This window comes from Lichenostomus cassidix, chromosome 3, assembly GCF_008360975.1.
Source record: "Lichenostomus cassidix isolate B80296 chromosome 3, HeHo_3.0, whole genome shotgun sequence".
In the NCBI taxonomy this organism is placed as follows: Eukaryota; Metazoa; Chordata; class Aves; order Passeriformes; family Meliphagidae; genus Lichenostomus; species Lichenostomus cassidix.
Genome location: NC_139483.1, coordinates 71557661 through 71576867, shown reverse-complemented (window position 1 = coordinate 71576867; position 19207 = coordinate 71557661). Strand labels below are relative to the sequence as shown.

Here is a 19207-nt window from a genome sequence, read left to right as displayed (position 1 = left end):
CCAAAAAACAAATTCACATAAAAACAGCTCCATAAACTTAATTGACACAACAATCATAATGTTTCCAAAGCAAGCATCAGAAAACCTGTATAAAGGGGTCATGGCAGAAAACAGATTTTTGATAAAATTCTGCTCTAATGTTAAAAGTTCAGAATCAAAACAACAGCATAATTTTGTGTGGACCCCTTATTAACTTGTAAAAATATAGAAGAACCTAGATTTTGTAGAAAATACTGATAATGGATTGAGAAATTATTTTATATTAAGATAAAGTTTCATACAAAACCCAGTATTTTTTAAAAAAAAGACTACAGGTAAAGTGGATGAAAGACTGAACAATAAAAACTTGTTTCAATCCTAAAACGTAATAGTTTTTTCCCTTCTGAAGTATTGCACATAAATAAGGCAGAAAAAAATGTCATAATTCATGTTAGGAATCCATTCAAATATTTCTTCAATAAATCTAGGTGGCAAATAAATTAAACTTTCTATATTTTTATTGCTAATCTCCCATTTATAAGATAACTTGGTGAAACTTCCACAAGAAAACAAAATGCCTTACAGCAGGGAAATGAAATTCTAAAGTAATTTAAATGTTGTGGAATAAAACTCTCATTTACTTATGATTAAGGTAAACTTCTAATCTAAGGGATTTTAAAATTAATAATAAAAGAACAAATACTTAATCCATATTTCAGTATAATTTATTTTAAGCGTAACTCTCACAAGTGTAAAAGAAGAAAATGATATTTGCCCGTTGAGGTATCTTTTATTCCTGCAAAAAGTTTCAGAAGTAACAGCAACAATATAATGCCCCCATGTGGACATTTATGTTTAATTTAGATTTATCTCAAATGTATTTCTGATGAACAGATTCTGAATAAAAGAATGTGGGTACAGCTAAATGTGCAACTGGTACAACTCCTTTCATATAAATTTGCACTATACAATACTGATGGAACATAATTCCAAACATAGCTCAGTTTTTTTGTTAAGACAAGTCCCAACAGAAAAAAGGCACTGATATTGTGAATGTGCACTTGTGAAGCCAGGAAGAAAGCAGAGCTTGGCATACATGAACTGCATTTCAAGGCTTTTCTTTTTGACATTCATTCATAGTTCAGAGAGCCATTCATGTCTCCCTTTTTCTTGCTTTTCATTTCTGGGCATAGAACTCTAATCTGTGTGTGATTACTGTTAATATTCAGCATTAAGCATTTGCTTCAACATATTACACACAGCCCAATCTTATAAGAATTAACAGAAATAAAAAGATGATCTTTGCCTGCTCTCTTCGCCAAAAGTCATAAAGGTCATTCCATTCCTATTATAAAAATTGTTTTTTAGCTAAAAAAAATGCTCTTTTTTTCTTATCCAAACAGCTATGGACTCCCAGTGACCATCTCCTTTACTGAAGCTAAACTAATGCTTCCCCTCCTGCCTCCTCCTCCCTCTTTTTTTACCTGGTCATTCCATGTGAAGTCGGGAGCGATGTTCAGCCGAACTCGGAGCACAGTGCGGGTGATTGGCTGGATCGTTGCTTCCATGATGATGGAGGGTATTTGATGGACACACTGTTTCACCTTTAACCCAATTTTCACATGATGCAGCATATGACCTGCCAAGAAAACATCAGGTGTAACCAATTTGCATTTCCAGGAAAAATAATTCAACTCTGACTTTCAAATAGGCTTTTAGAGAGAAGTATTATTGCTTGCTTGTTTTGCTCTTGGGTACACAAATGTCTGACTCTCTTGACCTGGCATGTCTGAATATTTTGTAATACTTAACTTGAATTAGCAATTTAGAGCCTTGAAAAATCAGTATTAACCCCCCTGTTGGCTATAACTAAGGGGTTAAAATAACCATTAAGAATTCAAACTGAAAACATTATGTCAAGCTAGTTCCCTCTCCCTCACTGACTTTTTGACCAGGCTCTTACCAAGCCATATAGCTCTTTTTCAGAGCATGAACACCAGCTTTTTACTTATTTTGAATTTCTGTGTAATGATCCAAAGCAACAGAATGCTTTTCATAAAACTGAACAAAGGTAGTTAATAGGTTAAAAATGCCCACAAGTAAACATCTCACAGCAGCTCTGATCTTTCAGAATATACCAATGTGTAACTGAGATAAAGGAAAAATTAAAGGTCACAATGTTTTTTTACTTGCTATCATAATGATGGTAAATAAAGCAATAAAGTGATTATATTTATTTAGAAAGATGTCCTACTTGTATTTTATAGCTCAAATCTCTGTTTCCTTGTTCTTCATTTTAAATATAAAACCAAGTATGTACCAGTGAAATTATTCCTGAACTTATTCCACCTTCTAGCTTATTTAGGAAAAGATGGTTTATTTATTACGTTTTCACTGAAATTGCTTAGGTAATTATGTGGAGAATATTTTAGATTTTAATTGAGATAGTCATAAATACCTCCTGTTAAAAGCTACCTTACAATGGCTACTGATATTTTCTGATATTTTTATGTGGTTCCAGTGCACACTTAACCATTAAAAAAAAAAAAGTCCTATTATATGCATTATGTGCTAAGTGAACAGGTGAGACAAACTTTTTCCTGTAATTGCAAGACATTTAGGAGCATAGCATCTTGAAACTGCTGTTTTTTTCTCTTGATACTGATTTTTCCTTTTCAGTTTTTCTTACTTAACAAATTGGCAAATTTGTCTCATACAGGTGTTTATACTCCGAAGTAATGAATGGTGACCTTGCTTAAGAATCAAACCCCTAACCAAAAGTTTTAATACATATTTACTCAGTTTAATTTGCATTTGGTAAAATAATTGCACCTCTAACAAATGGATTATTAAAAACCAAACCCATTGTGTTGGTACACTTTGATGATATATGCAGCATTATAGCCTACTTGCACAGTGACTAGCTTTTGCAATTAGAGATAAAACTTCAGAAATCATGTCAAATAAAGGCAGATGACACATATTCAAAGATGTGACTCAATAAACCTATGTAGGTAAGTACATTTTTTCATGGCAAAAATCTCTTTCTTTATCACAGCGTGTGGAGTGAACTGTGTTTGTACAGGAAAGCACTGAGGTTTTTTTACAATGATGTGCTAGGGAATAGTAAGGCTTCGCTACTGACTTCTACCAAATATTATAAAACTCTCTCCCCTTAACCCCCCTCTTTTTTTTTTTACTAGTCACATTATGAGAAGCCATCAATGGCATGTAAGAAATATTAAAACCCTCAGAACGAAGGCTGACTGAGAAAATAGTCATGTCTAGAAAAAAAAAAAAAGAATAAATTTTGCTTATTCTACAGTTTGTCATCTGCATTCTGAAAAAAATGGGACTATTTATCTCAGCTAGCACGGTGATTTCCTGGCTTTCTGGAAACTCCATGGTTACCTTGCAAAAGCTCATAGATGATTGGTGTTGACCAATTCATGGTACCCTGGAATCCAGGATCTGTGCACACAGCGTGCTCTCCCCACTCCCTGGGAGAGCTGGCACCTATCTGATGCTTTCATCTCCCCCTAAGCCATGGGCTGAGTTAGCCAGCTAGCTCCTGCCTTTGCTATTCTATCTCCAAGGTCGCAATAACATTTAAAAAAGAAGAAACACTAAGACTGAAACTCGTCCTATAGAGTAAGAAAAGGCAGCACCTGGAAGTTATGCCTTTTCTCATTTCAACATGGCTTTGAATTCAAAATAAAAATAAGGTGGCTGCCAGGAAAACACTTCCTTCACATGCCTCAGAAAGAGAGGCCAGAGAGGAGGAAGTGTGCCAAGTGGCTATTTCACAGAGATACATAGATCAACTTTCTTTGATATTTATAAGGCTGAAGAACATGAAATATAATTATGTATGGTCAGCAATGACCTATTTTCACAGCCAAATCCCATGTCTCATCTACCTTCACACTAAGTTAATATAAACCAATCCTAGACAAATTGGAGGTATATATAGATACATTTCCATCTTGTCAATACTGGTTCCAATACACTGAAGGAAGCAAAACCGGTTTTGTATTTTTACACAAAATTTCCTGCTCCTCTGAGGGAGGGCATGGGGAGAAAGAACAATTAAAAAAAATAAAACAAAAACAAAATACCAACCTAAAAACAGCTACACAATACCAAAAAACAAGAACAACAACAAAATAAAAAACCCACAGTAATACAATTAATGGAAAAGAATACTAAGCACTAAAAGACATCACAAATACACAAAAACACTAATTCACATAACTGATGTGAATTAAAAAGTGCTATAACACTTCTGAATAAAAAGTTAAAATGCAAGCACTTCAAATGAAATGCAATATTTTAAAATCATTTAACATTACTATGTATTAAAATGCAGTTAAAGTAAGCTTCTATAATTTTGCCATAGTCTTTTGGTTTAACTTATTAAATGAAGATATAGCCTCTAATTCTGCTAAATTTTACATATTTATTTAACTTTTTCCAGGCTAAATTAGGCATATAACAAAGTTTACTAAGCTAGGAATGTAGTTCTCCTGCAAATGAAAGAAATATTAAGTTAGAGGTGACAACTTCTAAGCAGTGAGTATGAATTGTATTTTTATTCTAAAATTAGATTTTTGCAAATATGGCAGTTTGTTTATCAACAGGTTGGCAATAGCAGGTGCAAATAAAGTCCAAATAAAAAAATCACACTAAGGAAAAAGAAATGCATTACAAGTGAATTTTTTTTCAACTTCAACCAGCTGATGGGCAGTTTATATACAACAGTTTATACACACTTACTAGAAATTGTCATTATGTCTATCAGTAGGCTTGTGGATTTTCTCATTATTGAACTGTCAAATCCTTTAAAAAATTCCATTAAGGTTTTGCTGAAGTGACACCAGTGACAATGAATTCTCTGTGTTCAATTAAAATTAATGCAGTGTTTCAGAAGAAGGCCATTTACTGATAGCATACCTGGATATAATAATCTATTTTTATTCTTTTTCACGCTAATGGTATTTCCATAAAAAAAAAAGGCCATATTGTGCCAACTGGCAAAAGTAAACAGATGCCTTTTACAGTAGTGTATTACGTAATGTGGGCAAAAAGGGAAGCACACAGGTCAACATAAATATGTATATATCACATTTACGTAAATACTTATCAACAGACATCTCCATTCCATCTGTGTTCTGTGACCACCAGGACATGGGCTGGCCTTATCCTCAGAGCTGTGCCATTTTACAAGCTGTGGAGACTGCAAAAAACCTTCTTTGTTGGACAGACCATATTAATGTGTGCTATGTGGTTACATGGCTTCCAGACCAGAATGGGAACATTGATGCATGGCTCAGATTTAGTTGTTACTTGCTCATTGGTTTTTAATAGTTTAAGCAGATCAGCCTTGCTGATTTCTCACCTATTTCATCTTTTCTCATGTCCTTCATCTTGTCTATAGTGAGATTCTTCTCTTCCAGCTTGGAGAGGACGGATGGTGGTAGCACTGAGAACTGCCTCAAAGGGCTCACCCAGCCCCACAGCCGCTTGTCAATGACTTTGCTGAGGTTCAGTAGCCGATATGTCATGGCAGGCCAACGTTTCCTCAGGGCAATCTCAAAAAGAGCTCGAACAATACGAGCTGCATTCTGGAAAAAAAAAAAAAAAGAAGAAGCAAAACTGTTGCAATTCTCTCAAGTATTCTTTGTAAAATGGAAAGGATCCCATAGACTCATCTTTGACAAATCATAACAATATATTTTTCATTCCAAACTAATTTCAAATATTTTTGAGAACTATTTTTTCCATTTCTGTCTAGTGTCAGAACTACCTCATAGTTGCATTTTGAAATTATGAAAAGAAACATGCACCCAATTACAACTGTAGTGTCAGGTCTGCCATAGAACTTTGATCACAGTTATTCTAACATCATGGAGTTCTAAATTTATTATGTATCAATCACTTTTAAAGCAAATTCACTTACTGTACCTCCATATAATAGACACCTGCAAATTCACTTTATATGGAAATTCAAGTTTTGGTTTTTTCCAGTTTATGCTTCTATAATAGCATCCCATTTCACACTGAATTTCACAACATTTGCACAGAAGCTTAACAGTAGTGACTTTTTAAAAAACATGTCACTATATTCTGAGAATACTGCATAACCAAATTGTACAAATATGCTTTGGACTTGGAAATATAATTATTAACATAAGTCTGAATGAGGTCAGTCTTATCCTGAAAATCTAAGTTATGATATTCCTTTCATAAACTTTTCAAGCTGTATTATGAAGCTATGCTTTTATTTTTTTTTTCTTTTCTTCCTTCCTCTACCAGTACTATGTCTGGATTAGGAATTATGTTCTTGATTCATTGAATAGAATATAATCATTCCCTACTGGCTCTGCTATGCCAACAGGAATAAAAAATAGAAAATTATTTGGTTGTGATAGGAAGCATATGTTACTAAAGAAACACATTCCTTTTACTTAGAAAGGATGAATAATTTTCTTAATAGTCACTATCCAAATAAAGAAAAAAAATCACACTTTGTAGCACTGGTTCCACAAGTACAGTTTATGAAGATCTGAGAAGAAGACCATGTTGCCTCACTAAAAACGCTACAAATGAGACAAATAAAAGCAATTGCCTTGAAAAGAAAGATTAAAAGGATCGTACTGAAAATTATTTTGCTGTGTAAGTACCGCCATTTTTATGATGTGCACAATCAATTCAGAATTTTCTCATTTATACGTGCTACAAAATACAAATATTTCTGAAGAAGGTTATGCTACTATAAAATGTTGGTAAAGACTGTGTATCATTTTGAATATTTAAATCTCATCTTTAGTACCAACTAAGTGCAATTTTTAAATGAATTCTTTCCAAAGCAGTTTTGTAAGGGTGAGATAAAAGGAATTCCATGCAACATGTTTGCTAACTGTAAAAAAAAAGTGTGAGAGAGAGACGATCTAAAAGGTAAATCCTTTTTTGGGTAATAGTTATCTAAATTCATCTCTGTGTCACGTCCTCCTATGTCCATGCCCGTGTGGGAACTAAATGTGCTGTGTAACATTCAACCCTTCAGGTGTCAAATCAAGCCAAAAAACAAATACATAGACTGGTATGTAAATCTGCACATTTTTACCTAGATTACATCTAGCAACAAAATTATAATACTACATCTTTCTTGTGTAACCCAAGGTATGAGAATCAAATACAAATTATGTTTTGTAGAATGAAATATAAAAGTACACAAAGAACAAAAATGGATTACAATGGTTTTTCACAGGTAGAAGAAAATCCAGAAATTTAAGAATATAATTTCTGTGCAATCACAGTTGGAGCTACTAAACATAATAAAACTACAGGGATAATACAAACAAAAAGGACATTCATAATTAACAAAAAAATGCCGCAGTCTCCCAAGGTAGCCTTTTTCTGCTTAAGTGTGAAATTTTTCTGCTTAAGTGTTATACCACACAAGTATGCACACACACAGAGCTCTGATTTTCAAATGAACTTGCATAAAAATGTACAAAAAAGATGTAGGCCAGGGCCTACTTATATAATTGTAAATATTTGGGAGAACTGAAACAGCAGAAGACATCAACAGATATGTAGAAAATACTATTTTTACCTGTGCAACATATGCAGAATCCGAAATAAGGGAGAAGTTGTCTATCTCCCCTCTGCTAATGTATGTTTGAAGGAGTATATTAATTTTTCCATAATTGTTTTCCACACCTCCTGGAGCAGGAAGTTCACAGAAATCATTTAGTAAGGTATCTAGCTCTTCTATTTCTTCTTCTCTTACCTAAAACACAATTATACATTATGAAGAGGCTGAAGCAATTTGATAAAAAAATTTACACTGAAATCAAATTTTCCTTACAACACAGTTACATTACTTTTTAAATGGAGTCTCTAGTTTTAAGGAGAAAAAAAAGAAGAGAAAAAGGAGTAAACTCACATCTTCCACAATGTAGCTAATAGATCATAATTGAAACTATCTTAATAGGAACACAATTACATTTTGTTATTCATCACCATCTATTAAGGTTGCCATTGACACACAAGAATTTGATATGCCACAAAAATTGAATCTTGTGACCTTACCATCCTTCATCTGATGAGATTTCATTTTTTATTTGACCAGAGTAAAACCTCTGTCCATCTGGATTAGGGCAATCTTGAATTAACATTAAATGTACTCATTATAGTTACACAGTTTGCATGCAGCATAATACATTTTTAAACTCAAAGCTGTGAAGTACTATGATTCATCATATTAAAATTTTCACTGTTAATAAGATTAAGTCTTAATATGAGTAAAGAAATATTAATATCTACGGTTTGAATAATGCATAACATTTCACATTCTAACTGATGACCCTTACATGGCAAAACTAGCATAAATCTACATATTCTTTGACTTACTGATAGTCTGTTAGTGTAAAACTTATTTAAAGAGGGTAAATGTTTGGTCCCTGCAGGGAACCATCTGAAAGTAATTTTCATTTGGACCTGACTACCTGACATACAAAGGACCCTAAGACAATTGGGTTAAAATCCCTGACTATCTAGTCACTAGTCCCACAGGAAAGAAAGACATGAAGTACACAACAATCATAGATTACTTCACTTTCAGGGGAATACTATGCTCTGCTTACAGCAGCGTTTTTGATAATTTTTTCTGCTCTTGCACAGCACAGTACAGGTCTAATCCAGATCTGTATTTCAGCTACTAGTGAGTTACGTATCTCAAAATGCAGAATTTTTAAAGGCATTATGGAAACATGATTCATTTATCAACAGTCACAATTTCTATCACACAGAGGGGCAAATCCTGAGTTATTCTTGTGAAAACCAGTTACTAATTTTAACATTCAGAGCAGCACAGCAAATGAATCACAAAAATCTGGAAATGATGGTGCACTGAACCATATCATACAAATCTGAGAAAGTAAACTAGAAAAACTGCGCTTTAGTCAAGAAGCATCACTACTAACTTTATTACAAATATAGAAACGTATCACATCATATTTTCCATATGCTTTCTTTTAAAATATTAAATTACGCTAAATTTAGACCTAGTAAAGCAATATCACCATCATAAAAAAAAACCTTCTAACTTGGAAAATGTTCTGTGTATGACTGTGAAACCTCACTGCTTATTATCTTCTATAATAGAAGAGATTACAGCAAAATAGAATTTCTCCATTAGATAAAGAGATGGTAATACCCAGACAATGTGTGCAAATATCTAAATATGTAGATGGTGAGGGATTCACACTGCCAGCTCGCAGAACCAGGTGAATGAGAGCCAACTCTGATCTGCAAGTTTTATAATTGTGGTAAAATGGCAATGAGCCCAAGCTAACAAACCCTGTGGAGTCTGGCTTGTACCTCTGTGAGACAGAAGCATGGGCAAACAAGCTCATGCTAGCTTGGAATGTATTGCCTTGTGCCCTACACTCACAGGAGGCAAAAAGGGATGTTGGAATTGAACTGAGTACAACAGAAGAGTAATCTTCTGGTCTGCATAAAATTTGTTACGACAACTTTCTAGATTTCAAATTTGAGTTTATGAGAATTATTGTTCTGCCAATCTAATATTGTTCCCTGCAGGAAATATATCACAGAGTTCACTTCAGTGAGTCCTGCCTCATTCCTGATAAAGCAAATTGTTCAGGGAGACATCCAGTAATGCTTTAAACTTCAAACAGAAAAACTATCTCATCCCTAGGCACACCATTCAAATGGACACTTAGCTTCACCTGTTAATAATTGAGGAGCTGAAAAGTTCTTAAAAGCATTTAAAAAAATTCTCAAAGATCCATAACTAGTAACTAAATGTGCACTAGAGTTCAAGCTGAACTATGTATTAATTTGAGAGAGAGCATATTATGTCTACTTAGAAAACATTTTATAATGGTGCTTAACATTTAACAAAACTTGTGTCTGTAGACAATATTTATGGAGTAAGTACTACAAAAGTGTCTAGTTTCAAGATATTCTTCAACTTTACCTTTATCTGTTCAAACTCTTCAGCTTTTGATACTATAGCAAGAATATCGCCTTCTGTTTTATGAGCATCAAACAATTCATTGAAAGTCTATTAAAAATAAAAATAATTGATTTGTCACTGAAAGTAAAAATACACATATATCAGGAAACAAAAAAACATTACCCAAGATTTTAAAAGGCATAAAAGGCTAAAATGCAAGTTATTGGAAGACCAGAGCGATGCAGTTTAAACAGGAACAAACTCCATTATGACTTTTCAGCAGTTTTAGAAAAACAGTGTCTCGAATCTTGGCCACCCCAAAATCAAGAGACATGCAATGTGGGCATTTAAGAAAAAAGTCTAGGACATATTTGAGTGAATAAATATATGAGACTAATTGTACACAGTAACAGTAAGCAGTTAAAAATTATCAATGCTGAGTCTTCAGCTTTTATTCAAGAAAAGCGCTTATTTGCTGAAAAAGAAAAGGTTTTAAGATGAGTGTGTACATCAAATCAAGTTTCCAATCCTACAAAATTTTGTACATGTTCATAACACAATCTGATTACAATGCCAGAAGTTGTTCAAGGTTGTCAGCCTGATAGGACTTTCTCCCAGAGAAGGTTGTCTGTTATCAGGCACTACACTTCAACGTACTATCATGTACTAATGGTTGCACACACTATGGGTATCAAAATGTTTCTTATAATTCTCCTAAAAGAAGTCGAAAAGACTATAGAAATTTCAAATCTCACTTCACACAGAGTCCAGGTTTTCAGTATTGCTTGATATTTAGTTTCTTTTCCCTATTTCCTCTCCCCCCATTTCGATAAATATGATTTGAAAATTCAGTGAACAAATCAGCTACATATTCTGTAATATCTTACAACTATTTTAGGTATACTTTAAAAAAGAAGGAAAAGAAACACCAGAAAGAGAACATCATCTTTTACCTCTATTGTATTGTATTTAATATAGTAGTGGCTGGCAGTTCTGCCTAAATCTGTTGAAGAAAAAAAGCCAGTTCGTTCTTCAAAGCGAATCATGCGGGCTTTGTCCAGTTTTCTGCCAACTTCAATTACCAATTGTTCTCTGTGCTTTTCTAGACTTGGATCCATCTAGACATGAAACACACACATTTATTTGCAGAAAAGAAGTGTTAAATTAATAATTTTCTTGAGCTAACCCAGTCACACAAAGTAAAAAATATGATAAAAGGAAGGTACAGTTATTAAGTCATGATTTTCTTGAGATCTCACTAGTAACAGTTACGTTGACACAGTAGCCCAAAACAGGACAAAATAATCAAAATAAAATTTCTTTTACAATGATTTGAGACTATCAGTACAATGTAGACCAATATTACTTATGAAACAGTAGCACGATCAACAAATAAATTTACATTGAAATGTCTGAAACATGTTTTAATGATAACTTATTCATTAAATTATCATTAGTGTATCACTTCACAAAACCATGCCATGTTATGGCATCTTCTGTTTATGAAAATGGCTGAAGATATACCTTCCCATGTAGTTGACATGAGGATGGCTTTAATTGCATCCATGACAGGTTAAGCTTCAAACTGAATGGCTTAAATGTTTACTAGCAAAAAAAACTTTAACATCCCCAAAAGCTTTGGGCATGTTTACTGGGATATTCTAATTACTGAGTTACAGATGTGCAGTAGCATTCATGTTAAAAGCACACTAAGGAGCTTCCTGTGCCCAACACCACTTCTATTCATATCGAAGTTCAGGAACTTGGACGTTTTGTCCAACTAAAAACGCACATTATCTCATTAGTACATAAAAGGCTGGGCAAAACTCCCATCTGAGTGGGACTGCTGGATAATTGTGTGTTTCCACATCAAGCACCTGGGATACCCACACTGACAGGGATGGGTGGTAAGCGATTACAGTTATGTTAACCCTGTGGTACATGTGCACCTGAGATATGGCTCTAATTAGACAAGCAATTATTAGTTGAAAAGACTAAAACACTGTTCTGGTCCCCAGGCAGTATTCTTATTTCAGGGCTCATGTATAGTTCAGATTTCCTACAGAATAAGTCATACCCTCTTGGTAAATATGCAACAGAGATACACGACCAGGATGGCAAAAAGGAGCAGCCTTTAAGAACTGTTATGCCTTGGTTTGCTCTGCTTTTCCCTGGGCCAGGATTCAGTTTTCCCTTTGCGCCCAAGCACATCATCTCACAGCTGGTGAAGCTGCAGACAAACATAGTCATCTCCCCAAAGCAGCTGCAAGACTAGTTCCTAATATTCCATGTTTGCCAGTTACCCTGAAGCTGTTTCTCCTTAGTTATGGCTTGCCTGAGTTTCAAGTCAAAAGCTAAGACAGTAAAGGTCTAGACTTCTTTTCTCAATAGCAAGTCATGCATTGAGGTCAGATTTCAGAGCAGAGTTGGTCAAAACCAGAGTGATCTAGACACCAGATGTTCAACATTTCTTAAAACTACTCTGGGGGAAAAATTTTAAAAATATCAAAATTATTCCCTACTCCTTTGGCAGTCCAAAGTACCTGCCAATCTTTTGCTTTACATAAAAGTTAAAGCTGCAACAGCAAACTAACATCTTTTACAAAATTTTAACTTTAAAGGAAAGGTCACCAACTTGAAAAAGCTGTGAAACAATATTTGAGTCTAGAGAATCCATGGTTAGCACCCTTCTTGGTGAACTTGCATAATTAGAAATCCCCAGAATAAAAGCTCCAGCCTAGAACAGCTTTAAGCCATACTTTTAAAATGAGCCTTGGCATGTCCACAGTAAGAAATTGAGCAGGTCTGGAGTATACATATGGAAATTTAAGAATGCATGATAAAGTACATTCATGATAAAGTACATTATTATCCACTCTGCTTTCTCTAACTTACTAAGAGAAATGTTGGGCAGAAGCTCCTCTAACATTTTTATCTAAACATAAGGTTTATGATGATAAAAAGCTCTGCTTAACCGTGGGAACACCAAAGAGTGGAACCAAAAAGTAGAAAATAGACAAAGGAGTTTATTTAATCCAGCCACCTTTTCTTTGGAACTGCAGAAGTAAGAGAAAAGGCCTGTAATTCATACTATAGGTTTCACTAATACAACATTTGCATTTGCTCCACTTTTTTCCTTCCACTCTTTGATTTCTCTTGCTGTTCATCATTAATTTTGGCCATTTTCATGAATCAGTAAGAGACATTATCAGCATTTCTGGCAAACAACTTGAAAAATCACAAATCAAAGCAGTGGATCTGCTTTGTAGCCTACTATAGTAGCCTACTCCCAGGCATGAGCCACAGTAGCCTACTCCCAGGCATGAGCCACAGAGATCCTGGAGACAACATGCAGAGTTCCAAAAATGTGGAAGAAGCTTTTAAGTTTAGAACTGGTTTATCTAGAAAATAAGGGGATTTGCATTGATTTTGCTCCTACATGAATCGGCAATGCTTCACATTGCTATAATTTGTTACGGCCTCAACGCAAAAGTCTAGTATTAGCACATTGAATCAAAAGGGGTAGGAAGAAAGTTAGTGGAAGAAAATAACAAGTGCTAGCAACCTCCACTTTCTCAGCAGCGGAATAGAAACACAAGAGCAGGGGGAAGGGGAGAAACTCCTTTTCATTATTTTCAAAATTTATAAAAAATATTTCTATTAGTGTTTTATTATGTTTTTCACCACTTAATACCACCATGGTTACATTTCTTTAATCTAGGATTTGATAGTGAAACCAAAAAAGGGAATTTATATTAATGGGACAACAACATTCTTCTCGCAAGCAAATGAATTTTTGCTTCTCATTTATCTATTACTTTGTGACCTGTGTTATATACTGTTATATTAACATATGGCAATGTACTGCACAGCTTTTTATAAAAAAGAAATCTGAGATGACCAGAGGTCTAAAGGTGTCTGCAGATGCTTCCTTAAACAATAACACATCTACTTTCATTGCGGTTTCCACTATCAGAGGCAAAAAAAATCAAAAACTATCTCCTGACATATACCTCAACATGTCACCATGACCTAAAAAACTGCTGCTCACAATATTAAAACGGATTTCAAAGTCACAAAACAGACTCGTGATGGGAAATAAACTGCAGTTACCATACAGCTGTGAGTTTCACCTGCATTAGGCTCAATTAAATGTCTTACTATGTTAACATTTAGTGCTTATGAACAGCTGTACAAAGAAAAAGGTAACAATATCTAGATAATCTGTGAATTATTTATCTTCCTAAACGTTACAGATAATGGGAAAAAACTTGGGAAAAAAGCCTTATGTAAATGGGCTCTGATTCTTATCACTGTGTGGAACACTTCTAAATAAACAAAAAAAATTCAAATCAAATTAATAAAAAAAGCTTTTAATTAATAAATCATATGAAAGAAAATATAACCCAATTAAAAATATTATTTTATAGTTTATAAGATATTATGCCATGAACATTCTAAAACAAAAGGTGACAGGGGTGAAGGGGAATCAAGCAACTAAAAAATGCTTTATTTTAACATTTGTATCTAGTCTACAAAACTGAAACACTGAAAACAACGTAATCTACAGTAACTGTGTGATAAGAATGAATGGTGACCTTTGGAGCATAACTTGACCAGTTAAAACATATTTTTATGTGAACAGAAGGGGCCTCATAATTCAGTGTTAAAAACACCCTGCTACAGAAAATATCTTCCTTTTTCTAAGCACTTTAAAAGAATTGCTGATGTCAGGTTAAGTAGAAATAGCAAATATTTATCCTCACATCAGGGAAGGATTAGAGACCCAGAACAGGTTACAGATTTTTTTAAAATGCATTTTATACCTGATAAGCTTTGTGACTGATGCCATATACTAATGGATTTGCTCTCATCCGTACATAAAGATAAGTGTAACTTATCCACTTTACTGCTTCTTCCACATTAGTTACTGTACCAAGAGCAATCTGGAAATAGGAGAAGAAACAAAATTAAGTATATATGTTACAGCTGTACATAAGTATTTGGCTGAAAACACATGGAGTTCAGAGTATTAGCACGAGATTAAAGAAAGTGTCAGGATGTTTTCAACTTAAATAGTTTTGAAATAATCCTAAAACAATAACTGGAACAATTGACACATCTTTATCTTGTGAACACCTAGTAACAATGGTTCCTTCGACACAATACTATAAATACAGTGACCATAAATCATCTTTCCTACACCATTTATAATTTTTATGATTAAAAGATGATATTGAGAAAGCTTGTTATAAAAATAAAAAGACAAAATAAACATATTTTGTTTGGTTAAAAACAAAATAATTGTGGAGTGGATATGGCTAAGGTAATTTAAAGAAGGGTACTTGAAAAGAATCTACATTTAAAAGATTAATTTCCTCCTGACAATGTGAAAGCTCTATCAGGTCCTAAATAAAATGATACCAAGAATGTTTAGGTTTTTCTTTGTCATACTTGGCAATCTCTTTATACTCAGCTTTATTAAATAGTTTTCTCCTTTTGTAGCTGTCAAGTCAAACATACAGGTACCTGCTATGTTTTTGTTATATCAAAATATAACAAAATTGAACAGGCAATATTCACATATATATACAAATATGTTATTTATATTTCAAGGGTAAATCAGGTAGACCAAACCATCGTTTTTACTAAGTGACTTTTTTTTTTAATTCAGTACTTTTATCACCAAATTGTTGACCACAGACATTTTTACTTGATAACTTCAGCTCTATTTTGTGTTGGTTACATTCATGAGAAGCATTTTACCGCTTAACTCCAGTTAACCTGATTTTACCAGAAGAATTTAATATTTCCTGCATGTACCATGAACAAACCTTTTTTGGTTGTTGCTGGTTGTTAAAACAAGCAAAAGTCCCTCTTACCAAAGTTTTGTGATCCATTACTGCATTTTTAAAGCTATTTTTGTTTCATTGGTGTTTGGATTTCATATAAATGTTCCACGTGACTTGGCACAGAAATAATAAAAAAAGCCTATAGAACTAAGTGAGTGCATATGCATGTTCAAACTGAAGTATCTAGACCTTAATAACAATATTGGCATTCTTTTTCCAATAAGATAAATATCTGGTAAAAAATAGCAGTAAAAGACAAATCTGCCATAAGTTAACTTAAATCAAGCAAAACCTTGTTAATATCAATGTCTAATAGCATGGAGTAACTCCAGGCTTTGTTTTACACATTTTTTAAGTGATATTTTGCTCTTCAAAAGCATAAGGAGGTTGGGGCAAGTGCCATTGTGTTGTTTTTCAAAGTATATAGCTACAAAATGCACTGAAGTACTACACAAGTATTCAGTTCTTCACAGACTGCTACAGGGAAAACATGGAATAGAGCCCACAGGTTACTATTACTCAATTTGTACAGGATATTTTGAGCATTTGGTTTCTTTCCATGACTCAAACATCTTTCAGTACACAACTTGAAATAGCTTAATGACATAGTCCAATAGTAGCATTTTTAACAACCACTTTCACAATCATGAGAACATAATATTCTCATTACTGAGGACCATGAAGTCTGACAAAAAACAACTCAAAACAAAAAAACACTCACTTTTTCTTTGCCTCATTTGTTCAAAAGCTGATTCTATTGCTGTTCTATTCTAATTAATTATTTTAATACATTAAAAGCAAAACTAAAGGAACAAAGCAATTGTTAAATACAGGTGGGTTTCAAATATGGCAGTAAAATCTAGTATTGCACTTTCTTCCCCAACTTCAATAATACGCAGTCAAAAAAACTGAGTAATTTCTAAATATTTGCTGCCATCTAGTGTTCAAGTAAAGCTCTTGCAGACTGAAAATTTATTCTTCATTAAATCAATATGAATCATCCAAGCTTCCATCATTTCCTTAATCATGTATTAGGCATTTAGTTACAGATGGAATAATCGATTAGTAGAAATATTTACTAAGTTGACATAGTATTGCCCGATTGCACCAGCTGTCATAAAACAATTTTTATTTTTCACTGTTCAAATATAAACAATGATATTGCACTCACGGAATGGAATTTTGAGTACTATATTAATCCTACTCACTGTGTAATTTTAAATTAAAACAATAATCACCATGTTATGATCCAATTATATATTTTAACTGATTTTGCAGTGACTGATGTTGCCATCGAGTGATGTGCTAAGTAGCATTCATTGTTATTATTTTTTTTTAATTTAAAATTTTATTTTGCCTTTTTTTTACAAATGCTATCCCACAGACTTTGTCAAGTTGAATGATATTTCAGAGGAGGTGGTTTTGATTTTCAAGAAAGTGTAAACAGGTATTAGTAGTCTGGCTTTTGGGGAGCAGTTTTTGAAAAACAAGTTTTTTCTCTCTGATATTTCTTTACAGATTAGAAAATGGCATAAAAATATTACTGATAATATATACTGAACTTATTATATAGCATAGTACAATTTTTTTACATATGTCTGCCTTTTTTACAAATATAATGTCTGTTATTGTTGTATAATTGAATCAGATTAAAAAAAGAAAAATTTCTATGTATGAATCAAGTATTTGGTGTTAAGGTAAGAGAGCAAGGAATCTTTCTTACAACCTAATGAGCAATTTTCTGTTTTCTTTGCAAACCAGTGCATTTTAAATTACTATTTCAGCATCACAAGACTATGGTCTTAGTCCTGTAAAGCTTTTGAAATAATTTCTTAATGCGACTAGAATTGTCCCAAGTGCTCATCCCCATACCCAGATCAGCCATTCAGTTATCCAGCTCCTGAGCGATTTTTTTTTTTAGGAAGGGCTCTGAAGGAATTTTTCATCTCTTCTGAGAACTCTTTCTTTCAAGGCAGAAGATTAAGAGGTTTGTCCAGACTAAAAAAGTCACCACATTCCACATTCCTGTCTTCAGAACAAAATCGTAAGCACATGCAAGTGCAGGCACACACCCAGGGGAAGGTATACCTACTGTCCAGCACTGCAAATCATTTCCTAAACTCGCTGGGGAAAAGAGTTGTCCCAGCAACAAGCTGGAGTCCAGCTGTGGATGTCAGGGAGGGCTCTATCAGGTGGAAACCATTAGGGAAGGAATGGTGACCGGCATTGTAAGAGCTATTGATGATAGTTCCCAGATAAGTTAAAGTTTATGGTCTAATTAAACCACATCCCCTGTGCATCTTATCTTTCTTCCTGTATTTCCAGAAAATACAGCCGTAGGTATTTTCTGTTTGCCAGCTGGTCAACTGCCCCAGAACTTGCTCCTCTCAACTAAGTACCCTAACCAGCTGTTTTATTCCTTTTTACATTCTATTATGCCTGCTGGCTTTAGAATTTCAGAAAAAAAAAAAGGAAATAGCATCTCCATGCCTACATTGATCATCACGGATCATTTACTATTCTGGTAATTTTTAGGAGGAGAAAAACTCCACAAAATCAAACCAAAACTCAGATCTGTAGGACAGAATTCACAGTGGATATTCAAAGTCTTAATTTTGGTGTCAGCTCAATGAAGTTGGATGTATTTCAACTTTTTCCACTCTGTAGCTCTCCTAACAACAAAAGCACCAAATCATCAAGATCAGCTGTCTCTGAGGTTAGGTAACAGCAAGTGCTGAAGGGCAAAAGGCAGCAATGACAAACAAGCATCATGTAAATTTGCCCCAAATTCTGAAATTATTGCATCTCAAGGTCTTTAGCTAAAGGTATTGGCTTTGCAGTTGATATCCTTAAATGGATTTTTATTAAATTTCTGGACAGTTTTTAAAATACTCTTCTGTTTAGAAACAGCTCCCTGCAGAGAGTTCCACAGCCTAACCACCCAGCTGACACATTTTTTTTTCTAAATCTGCCACTGGCTCATCTTAGCCAAAACTTCCTGGTTCTTGTCCCAGGAGAGATGCAAACTTTTGCCATATCATTTATTACTTCACAAAACTGTGTTACATAATTTGATTTGCCTTTGTTTTCTCCTGAATCTTACAGAAAAACTGGTGTGCTCCTTTCACAGAAGCTGATTTATTCCTTTTCCCATCCTCTCTGAAAATTTTCCGCTTCTAGAAAATTAATTTTTATATGGGGATTAGAAATACTGTGATTTTTTTGCAACAGTGCCCGGATTTTCTCTCCTGAGCCACATAAGTCTAGGTATAAAATTCAAGGCTCTGGATCCCACTTAGATATTGTGTGGCTAGGATTATACACTATATCACTGCAAATATCTGAATAATTCTTACCATCTACCTGTTTCTGCAAAGAGACCTGGCCT

At 34.0% G+C, this 19207-nt stretch overlaps 1 protein-coding gene across 2 annotated transcripts in view; it reads right to left on the bottom strand.

Moving 5' to 3' along the window:
* ASCC3 (activating signal cointegrator 1 complex subunit 3) overlaps positions 1-19207 on the bottom strand; it is a 249666-nt gene that overhangs the window by 75910 nt on the left and 154549 nt on the right. For both annotated transcript variants that reach the window (XM_085056274.1, XM_085056275.1), the window contains exons 17-22: positions 14794-14913; positions 10921-11085; positions 9989-10075; positions 7598-7774; positions 5378-5603; positions 1464-1618 (exon numbers count right to left, since the gene is read on the bottom strand). In XM_085056274.1, the coding sequence (XP_084912400.1) occupies positions 1464-1618; positions 5378-5603; positions 7598-7774; positions 9989-10075; positions 10921-11085; positions 14794-14913 (930 nt within the window). The remainder of the gene's footprint in view (positions 1-1463; positions 1619-5377; positions 5604-7597; positions 7775-9988; positions 10076-10920; positions 11086-14793; positions 14914-19207) is intronic.